Genomic DNA, 10,870 nt, shown 5'->3' with positions numbered 1-10,870 from the left:
CTCCGAACACTCTTCAAGGGTAGCCTCTTGTTAATTAATAATAATTAATAATAATAATTTATTAGATTTGTATGCTGTCCCTCTCTGAAGACTAATTGGTTGAGCCATCTGACAGCTCTATATGAAAGGCCCTTTACTGGATCTTACTTGTTGCTTGAATAAAGAGCTGTGTTTTCCAAATCTGTCTCAAGTCTCTCCAAGCCCAGAACTCACCATCAAGCTTAAAACACTATTGGTTTAAGTTTTAACTTAATTGGATTAAGGTTAACAACTGTGTATGCTTTGACATGAATTGGAATCAGCACTTGTAATTTTATTTGGCTGCAGTAATAGCCGAAGCTCAGCTGGTAGCTGAAATTAATGGGGTAGGTTTTGTTTGAATATGATTAAAACTGGGTGTTCTAAACCTTCATCTACAATTAGTACAAAGAGATCCATGTCTTCATCTATTAAGATAGCTCATGGAATTTATCAAGGATTCCTTTTATTTTCTCTTTTATTTAGCTTGATATCTGAAACAGAAACATATTTTTTTAAGAAGAAATCAAATGAACAAACAAGGGGTGAAAAAAGAAAAGAAAAAAGTAACTCAGAAATATATTATCAGTAAGTGGACATAGTAATTACTGGATAGGATGAATGAGATTTTAAACTACATACGAAGAACTCTGAATTTAATGGGCATGTACCAAATCAGATTGTTCTGTCAAGATAGATATACTGCAGCATCCCAGATTTATACCATGATGATTTTATACTTTCAAGCTTATTCTCTATCAATGAAATGGAATCCATATGATTTGATCTGCCCAAGGAGCAGTGTTCCTGTAGGACAATGGCTAAGCATGAAGACTAAAAGTTTGGAAGTCTCAGCTATAGTTGGAATTGTCCTAAGTGGATCTACATCACTTAGGTCCCACTTTCTGCCTTGTGCACAACTTAATAGTAATCAGAAAACATAAGATGAAGGCTTCGATTTAAATTTAAATCTGAATTATTTATTGCAAATGCAGTATGTTAATATTTTTCCTACTGTTTCTTTTTTTACCTTGGTTTAGTTTGTTTCTGTTTCTCTTCTTTGTAATTTGTATTTTTTTTTAAAAAAAACACCTCTGAATATTAAATGATACAAACCTGTTAGAGTAGAACAGAACAGAACAGAATAGAATAGAATTCTTTATTGGCCAAGTGTGATTGGACACACAAGGAATTTGTCATTGGTGCATAAGCTCTCAATGTACATAAAAGAAAAGATACATTTGTCAATGATCATGAGGTACAACACTTAATGATTATCAAAGGGTGCAAATAAGCAATCAGGAAACAATCAATATTAATATAAATCATAAGGATACAAGCAACAAGTTACAGTCATACAGTCATAAGTGGGAGGAGATGGGTGATAGGAAGTGATAGTAATAGTAATAGTAATAGTAATACAGCCTTAGTGAATAACTTGACAGTGGTGAGGGACTTATTTGTTTAGCAGAGTGATGAAGTTTAGGAAAAAACTGTTCTTGTGTGTAATTGTCTTGATGTGCAATATTTTATAGTATTGTTTTGAGAGTGGGAGTTGAAACAATTTATGTTCAGGATGTAAGGGGTCAATAAATATTTTCACGGCCCTCTTTTTGATTCGTGTAGCATACAGGTCCTGAAGGAAAGCAGATTGTTAGTAACTGGGTTTTTTTTTTTGCAGTTCTGAAAGAAATGCTAATATGAGAACATTATTTATTGAGTATTTAAAATGGGAATTCCTATATAATCCTCGCAGGTGTATATCTATACATAAACGATATATCACAAAAATACCCTTTTTTGGACAAGGTTTGCAGAGATGTGTCAATTCCCCGAACATGAAAGTCTCAGAATATACTTTGCTTTCCCTTAATAGTAAGTTAAACTGAAAAATCATGGTAAACATAAATATAATATAAATATCTGATATTATTGAAATCTGTTTTCTGTAAACTTTTAATAACCATTTTAATATAGCTTTTCACACAATAGTTTAGTTGAGAAATAGTGAGAAGAGTTTCCTCCTTGAAAACCAGTGTTAGGTTAGTTAGCTGCTCTTTACTTCTGTTTTACTTTGTGACTTACAAAGGAGAAGCATTTTAATAGTTATTAGTGATGTCCTCATTTCCTCATATTATTTGAGAATAATCCAGAAACTAAACTAACAGATTCTGGCCATGTTCTGGCTTTGCTGTCTGGTTTAACCATAGTTTAATTAAATAACAGTCATTGCTAGTAATTTGCAAAATCACATGCACCACTAACTAAGCAATGTCGTTTGGCGGGACCCAGGAGAAGAACCTTCTCTGTGGCGGCCCCGAGCCTCTGGAACCAGCTCCCCCCAGATATCAGAGTTGCCCCCACCCTCCTTGCCTTTCGCAAGCTCCTTAAAACCCACCTCTGTCGTCAGGCATGGTGGAATTGAAATTTCCCTTCCCCCTAGGCTTATAGAATTTATACATGGTATGCTTGTATGTATGAGTGGTTCTTTAAATTTGGGTTTTTTAGATTATTTTTAATATTAGATTTGTTTACATTGTCTTTTTATATTGTTGTTAGCCGTCTCGAGTCTTCAGAGAGGGGCGGCATACAAATCTAATAAATACAAATACAAATACCACCAAACAGCAACTTATACCTCACTTTTCAATGGTGGATTACATAGATATCCAACAAAGCCAAGAATCCCTTTGAGGACCTGTAAAGTTCTAGTATTTCAAACCAAAGGAAATACAACCTTTTGCCTGTCCCCCAGAAGAACCACATCTTGTATCCGGCCTGCTGGTTCTATAATTAAATGACAGATCAGTGACTCATATTGATGATGTGGGTGAGATTTGGAGATTCTTCATCTTTAGTTTTGGATAGAATTGCAATTCTCCAGACAGAACTGGTATCCAATGTGGGGATCCTCTAGGTCATTGATGGCGTACCTATGGCATGGGTGGTGTAAAATCAGAGGCTGGTGGCCGAGGAAAGGGTTAACAGCTCTTTATTTAGCAATCAGGAACATTAAAAGTGACCAGCGCGCTGGCAGGTAGTGACTTTGAGAAAAAGCAGCCGAAGCCGCACCTTTTATACTTTTGTTACCAGCGCAGGGGATTGGTGACAATGTTTCAGGCTTTGCACTGAGGCTTCTCATTGGTCGCATCTGCGAGGCTTCTTATTGGTTGCGCCTAATCCAATCAGCAATCACATTATGTTTTAGAACTTGCAAACATAACAGGTGGCACACAGAGCCATATCTGCTGGCACGCGAGCTGTTGCCCTAGCTCAGCTCCAAGATGCCCGTGTGTGCTGGCCAGCTGATTTTTTGCTCACACAGAAGCTCTGGGAGGGCATTTTTGGCTTCGAGAGAGCTTCCAGAGGGTAGGGTAGGGCGTTCTTACCCTCTCCTGACTCCAGGGAAGCCTTTGGAACCTGGGGAGAGTGAAACAGAAGCCTATTGGGCCCACCAGAAGTTGGGAAACAGGCCATTTTTGGCCTCCAGAGGGCCTCCAGGGAGCGGGAAAGTTGTTTTTGTCCTCCTCAGGCATTGAATTATGGGAATAGGCACTTGCATGTGCACTATAGCATGCATACACACTCTTTTGGCACCTGAGGGGGAAAAAGGTTCACAATCACTGCTCTAAATTCTTGCTTGGAGTGCAGGTGAGAGCTGTGAGCAGGACAGCTTTTGCACAACTGAGGTACTAATACCACTCTATAAAGCCTTAGTAAGAACACAGCTAGAATACTGCAACAACTTTTGGTCACCACAGATGTTGAGACTCTAGAAAAAGTGCAGAGAAGAGCTTCCAGGATGATTAGAGGACTGGAGACTAAAACATATGAAGGGTTTTTAATTGTTTTTTTAAGTACTGTATTGGATTTGTACATTGTTTATTGTAGTTGTCCACCTGGTCACATGGCCGGCAAACCACTCCTACTCAGTCACATGACCATTAAGCCACACCCACAAAATAAGCCATACCTACAGTGTGGCAGTAAAAATTTTAGCTGCCCATTACTGCATGCGTAGAAGTAAAGAAAAGATGAAAATCACCCAATGTGCAGCAGAGAATCTCATGCTAGCCCGAGTGCATGCACAGAGCGCATGGTGAAGAAATGTAATTTATCTATAATTTAGCATATTATATTTTGAAAAGATAACCACATATAGAGATTTATTTTATTTATTTTATTTATTAGATTTGTATGCCGCCCCTCTCCGAAAACTCGGGGCGGCTAACAACAATAAAAAAGACAATGTAAACAAATCTAATATTAAAAATAATCTTAAAACCCCCAATTTAAAGAACCACTCATACATACAAACATACCATGTATAAATTCTATAAGCCTAGGGGAAAGGGAAAATTTCAATTCCCCTATGCCTGACGACAGAGGTGGGTTTTAAGGAGCTTGCGAAAGGCAAGGAGGGTGGGGGCAACTCTGATATCTGAGGGGGAGTTGGTTCCAGAGAGTCAGGGCTGCCACAGAGAAGGCTCTTCCCCTGGGTCCTGCCAGACGACATTGTTTAGTCGACGGGACCCAGAGAAAGCCCACTCTGAGAGACCTAACTGGTCGCTGGGATTTGTGAGGCAGAAGGCGGTCCCAGAGATATTCTGGTCCGATGCCATGAAGGGCTTTATAGGTCATAACACACATATATTTTAAATTCATACTGGTAATGTTTTATTCACTGAAGGTTCCTGAGAAAATAATGCCTGTGTTTTTATCTCTGTAACTAGATACCAAATTTAGATTACTATACTCAGGTGTAGTAGTTTGATTTCCTGATTTGTGCAGTGCCTTGCAAACCCACAACTTAGTAATAAAACCATAGTCACACTATTGCTTTCCACTGTGGACCAAAGAAAACTTTCTTTTAGACTGAATAAAACGAACGGCGACATTCTTACAAGGGTAACCACATTGTGGCAGGAAAACGGTCATGATTGGGGGCTAGAACATAAGAGGGGATTTTTTTTTCCTCCTCCTATCTGAAAATATGAACTGGTGGGGTTTTAAAAAAGATTTTCCATCTCTCATGCTTACCATTACACCTGTTGTTCCGAATGTCCAGAGAGTACATAAGTGTGTTGAAATAAGCCTTGAAATATTCATCTTCCCATCGTCCTAAGGAAAACATCAACCATGAGACTTTACTTGGCAATCATTCTAGCTATTTCTTTTCTGGCGAACTTCAAAGTCCATATTATCAGAGGTATGTTTTGGGTTTTCCCTCCTTTTCAATTCAAGAGTAGCAACTAAATCGCTATTCCTACCTGGGATAATATTTGTACTACATGCTCTTCTAGAAGAAAAATCAGTTTCGACGAGATCTGAATTTCTCTTTGGATTTCTGGTCCATTTTAAGACAGGGGTCCCCAAACTTGGCAACTTCAAGGCTTATAGACTTCAACTCCCAGAACTGGGAGTTGAAGTCCACAAGTCTTAAAGTTGCCAGGTTTGAAGACCTCTGGTTTAAGAGGTAAAAATTTGTATAGATGATTTTATAGATGTATAAAAGAGTTCATTCCATTGCACCTTTGAAGTCTTTGATGTCTATTAAGATGGGGTGATCTCATGGGACTATTCTCCAAATCATTAAGTGTTGTACCACATGATTCTTGACAAATGTATATTTTATTTTATGTACGCTGAGAGCATATGCCCTAAGACAAATTCCTTGTGTGTCCAATCACACTTGGCCAATAAAATTCTATTCTATTCTATTCTATTCTATTCTATTCTATTCAAATAGTTCTGATAATTAGCTGTGCAGTCCTTTTAAAGTGTGCAAAGTATACAATATAGGATTTTGCCATTAGGCTTTAGGTCCTGGTAGAACATTGTAGTGCCAATTTTAATATATGTACACAACTGCCTGAATGCACAGAGAGTCAAGTAGATTTGGTCACTCGTTCTGCAAGCTGATCCTTGATTTCTTGCTTGCAAATGGATGCCAAAAAAGACATTTGAATAGGCAGCCTATGGCTTTTTATTTGCTTGCCATCTTTATCTTTCCTTTTTCTTTCTTCCTTTAAATAAAGACATATTGGAATTTAGCCTCCATGCTCATGAAATATCACGAGCGATTTCTGTGATTCATAAAGAAAAGAATCCCTTATGAATTAGAAGAATGTCTTTTTGATCCTCACAAGTCCGTGTATGACTAGGGTTTTGATCCTGTTACAATGATATTTACAGATTGTGGGATAAAGTATTTCCATTTTTATTAGGCCTCAAACCTGACTTAAAGGTTTTTGAAGCATTCATTAGGCCAGTGTTTCCCAACCTTGGCAACTTGGAGATATTTGGACTTCAACTCCCAGAATCCCCCAGCCAGAATTCTGGGAGTTGAAGTCCAAATATCTCCAAGTTGCCAAGGTTGGGAAACACTGCATTAGGCAAACTATAATGGATGTTTAAAATGTAATCTTTCCTATAGCAGAAACGCTTGTACTGTATTTTAGTATTTTACAATTGTGCTCTCACTAGTTCTGATTCAGTAATTTTACTTTTCAGTAATTCAGATTCAGATTTACTAATTTCATTAATTCAGATTTACTTTTGGCAATTGGTATGGGAATCTACTTGTTGTGTGGGTATGATCTCACTGTACTTATTCTTTAAATAAATTAAAGTATGCATCCTGCATTGTTGGAGGTTTGGAAAGAACATCCTGCAAATTAATGCCAAATGACATTGATTATTTATAGTAATTATGGCAAATGCAATAAGCATTATTTTGTTTAGGAAAACAAATGTTCCTATGCTGCTAAGATATATTACTAAAAAGAGACATACCACTGTAATTGTAAGCAGTTAATCCCTCTGGGTGTTAGTTTTATATATATATATATATATATATATATATATATATATATATATATATATATATATATATATATATATATATATATATATATACACACACACAAATTATACTTATACCTGTATGTATGTACATATGTCTAAGATGCCATTCAGATATAACCTTGATATCTGATGGTAGCATGTATCCCTATGTAAACAGACAGGATGAAAAAAATGAGAAGGAAGAATGAATGAATGAATGAATGAATGAACGAAGGAAGGAAGGAAGGATAATAACCTCCTTTGAAGAATTAATTGAATTGGAACTTTTGAATCTATATATGTTCTAGAGATTCCCTAGCTAAGTATGTAATTGACTGGAACATTGTAAAATTGAGAAATGTCACATTTGTGCTGCAATTGTTCAAGCTTGAGCATAGATGCTGTCATCCATGTCATTAATCACTGTGATTTACTGCAAAGGAAATTAAAGAATGAAAATACCTTCAGGAATTAAGTGGTACATGTGTAAGATTTTGAAAATTTGACCAAAAAAAAAAATACTTACAATTTTTTTGTTGCATGGGGTTTTCTTTAGGAACCTTCGGGAGTCAACCTCTGCCAGTTAACTCCTGTCTAGACCTCCGTACAGAAGAAATAAATATTAGAAATCTTGAAAATTATGAAGTGCATCACCATCCCAAAAAAGTTGTAATGTAAGTATCTAATCGTCAAGTTGTAGGCCTGCAAAAGAATGTTCCACCAGTAAAAATGGAAAGAGGTACCAAAACAGATATATATATATATATATATATATATGACGGTCTTGGTATATTTGTTTTCGTAGATTTTCACGGGTATATGCAAAACCCGAACTCAGAACAATCTACACACACACACACACACACACACACACACACACACACACACACATATACTCTATCCATTTATTCATTTATTTATTTATTTATTCATTCGATTTTATGCCGCCCTTCTCCTTAGACTCAGGGCGGCTTACAACATGTTAGCAATAGCACTTTTTTAACAGAGCTAGGCTATTGCCCCCACAATCCGGGTCCTCATTTTACCCACCTCGGAAGGATGGAAGGATGGAAGGATGAGTCAACCTTGAGATATGTCTACAATTGTATAGGTGTTGATAGATGGAAGAGTCATTTAATACCCCCCCCCTCAAATAATTGTCTGGTTGGAGGGAGAAAAACAAGGAAAAACACATGTTATTGCCTATACATTACATCTTCTCTTATTGGAGACACAAAATAAAACTGCAGTTCACCAAGTCATTTAGAATATACTATATATGTCCAAAGACATTTGAGTACAGCTTGGTAAGAGGAAGCCCCATTACTTTAAGGTACCAAAAATCAGGAGGCAATTGTAGCATATTTTCTGATTCAAAAGCATCAGCTTGTGAGTTGTAGCTCCTCTTATCAGATGACACTCTATGCGTTTGATGAAGTGAACTTCAGCTTACAAAATTTTATTCCTTTTAACAAAATGTGTGCCTAGTAGCAGAAAAGGTGCTACTAGAGTTGTCCAGACTATTTTAATACACCTTTATAAGATATTTCTATGACAGACCAGCCAAATGCTTCTAATAACTTAAGAGCTGACAGTGAATATTAAAAGCTTTTTTATTTGTCTCAAGCACCTGGTGTTCACAGATATATTTTAAATTACAGTTGTTATTATCTCTAATCACAGGCTATGCTTACCTAAGTTTGTTAGAGCTCAGAAGGAAGAAGCTAGATTAGCTACTATGTTCTTCAGTACTTGCCTGCTGCATGCTGATAATATTTAATACAGCCAGTTAAATTCTCTGTCAGTTGCCAATGATGTTCCCTATAATTATAGTACACAACCACATATATACTGTACAGTGTACCTTTATCTTTGCTTATGCACCCTTTAATCTGTAACTGGTATCATATATCGGCTTTAGGGCTGAAAGTTTACATAGCTGTATTATACAAACCTCTTGGTGCTTTTCACTGCTTCCTACTTTTAGGAATTAAAGGAAGCTAGATAATAAAGATAAAGGTCTAATCAATGTAGGAGCCAAAAATATGCACAGAAGTTGGTAGGCTAATTTCAAGCTTATACAGGACAATAATTCAGCCATTATTCAAATCCCTGGTACCCTGGTTCCCCCAAAATAAGATATTCCCTGAGAGCCGAATTGGGCTTTTGAGTGCACGGCGATAAGGCCAAGGGCTTATTTCAGGGTTCAAAAAAATATAAGACAGTGTCTTATAGAGGAAACACGGTAGTTATTACAAAATCAAGATTGCTGTTTTAGTCTCGTATGTAATAAAACAGCTGTGAAACTATGCACTAAATTTTAATGCTTATCCAGTCCAATTCAGGTTGTTGGAAAGTTTATAACTGCTAATAATTTGGAAATTTTGCAAGTAGTAATATGGCAGATGTGAAAGGAGGAAGCAAACTAGGTCTCAGTGACAAAAAATTGGAATAATAATAACAGCAACTAACTGTAAATCTTTTGACTTAAGTGAACAAAGCTGATGATATTAATAATATTTAAAGTCTTGATTCTTTTAATTGGTTATTTTTGCAGTAAAATCAAGTTACTATTTTGTGGCATTTTAAAGATGTATAAATTTATTATCACATAAGATTTTAACGATTTAAGTAAATCCTTCACGATAGAATAGAAGCATGAAGTACCCAGAACAAAGATGTAAATTGGTTTTAAAAATCGAATGAATGTGAAATACTACCAGATGTCGTTGACTCATGTGTATTATTTAATATCCAGTCACTGAACAATGAATATATGATCAACAGCAGAAACTAAAATCAGACATTTTCATCTTGTTGGCTTCTAATAATATTATCTTCCATCATAATCTAGTGCTGGTATAGACCTTAGAATATTACCGTACTTCAACATACTTTTGACTTGATTTTAATTTTCTTGCAGTTTAATTACCAAGAGAGGAGTCAAAGTCTGTGTGCCACATGATGCTCCCTGGGTGAATGATGCCATCAGAAAGTTGGACAAAAAAAATCGTAAAACAAATCGTAGAACAAAAAACACACGCAGATCTAATAACCGGACCAACAGAACAACTACATAATGTCTGCAAATTACTTACGGGAAATAAAAATTCAAAACCATTAAAATTTCACTGGAATAAATTCACTGCTATACCCAGAGCTTATTGATTTTTGACCTTTTGGTGCTGGCCTTGGACTTAATTACTTGTGTGATTTATACTGTATTTATGATGCAAACAAAATCAATCACTGGATAATCTGAGAGGTTCCCACAATTAGAAAGCAATGGTATTGATGGAATATCCATTTTTGGCAGAATAGGAAGAAGCCTTGGAAATAATGAGAAAGTCACACTTTGAAAATGACGTGAGTCTTTCTTAATGAATGTGTCCATTGCCAAAATTCTTTCCAAGATAATATCTATGCCATATCACCATTTTAAATAGTCCTCAGTAAATCACTGCATATTTCTTAGCATTTCAATGATCACAATACTTTTGGTATTATCAAGATTGCAGATAGAAAAAAGACTTGGGCATTGGCTGGTGTTCAAAAGCTAAATGGAAGAAAGCAGTATCAACAAAAAGTTAAGAAATAAGTACAGTACGTGTACATATATGTGCATTCCTTTTGCTTGGAACATTTCATAGGCTGATAATATTACATGAATCTATATTTTGTTTTAACCACACCATGTTGAATAAGCTCATTTTACAATAAGCTAGAGCCAAACAAATTACCTTATTGTCTACCATAATGTATGATTCAGTCATTGCCTGTGACTGTCATTCTTTTCTGATATTTTTTTCAGTTCCTCAATGTTTAATGTTAACTTTCTTATCAATTGGCACTTAAATCAGGATTGTTATTCCTTTGTATATTACATTAATGATTTAATATTTAATGTTAGCTTACTTATCCATAGTCCAATTTATTATTAAAATAAATATTACAGAATTGAATAGATACAATGTATTGAGGATATTTAAATCTTGGTTCATTGAAG

General features: G+C 35.8%; 1 protein-coding gene across 1 annotated transcript; it reads left to right on the top strand.

The window, feature by feature from the left end:
- Positions 1 to 5,091: 5,091 nt before the first annotated feature.
- Positions 5,092 to 10,635, top strand: LOC139167271 (lymphotactin-like). Its single transcript, XM_070751719.1, has 3 exons — positions 5,092 to 5,227; positions 7,421 to 7,538; positions 9,788 to 10,635. The coding sequence occupies exons 1-3, from the start codon at positions 5,158 to 5,160 to the stop codon at positions 9,942 to 9,944; spliced, it is 345 nt and encodes a 114-aa protein (XP_070607820.1). The 5' UTR covers positions 5,092 to 5,157; the 3' UTR covers positions 9,945 to 10,635.
- The last annotated feature ends 235 nt before the right edge of the window (positions 10,636 to 10,870 follow it).

The sequence above is a fragment of the Erythrolamprus reginae genome, chromosome 4 (genome assembly GCF_031021105.1).
Source record: "Erythrolamprus reginae isolate rEryReg1 chromosome 4, rEryReg1.hap1, whole genome shotgun sequence".
Taxonomy (NCBI): domain Eukaryota; kingdom Metazoa; phylum Chordata; class Lepidosauria; order Squamata; family Dipsadidae; genus Erythrolamprus; species Erythrolamprus reginae.
This window is presented reverse-complemented; position numbering and strand designations above follow the sequence as displayed.

What these genes read in the sequence shown, in the direction of transcription:
- LOC139167271 (XM_070751719.1), top strand. Translation starts at nt 5,158, where the DNA reads ATGAGACTTTACTTGGCAATCATTCTAGCTATTTCTTTTCTGGCGAAC. An exon ending in CAAAGTCCATATTATCAGAG is followed by an intron (nt 5,228 to 7,420) that starts GTATGTTTTGGG and finishes GGTTTTCTTTAG; the next exon opens with GAACCTTCGGGAGTCAACCT. An exon ending in CATCCCAAAAAAGTTGTAAT is followed by an intron (nt 7,539 to 9,787) that starts GTAAGTATCTAA and finishes ATTTTCTTGCAG; the next exon opens with TTTAATTACCAAGAGAGGAG.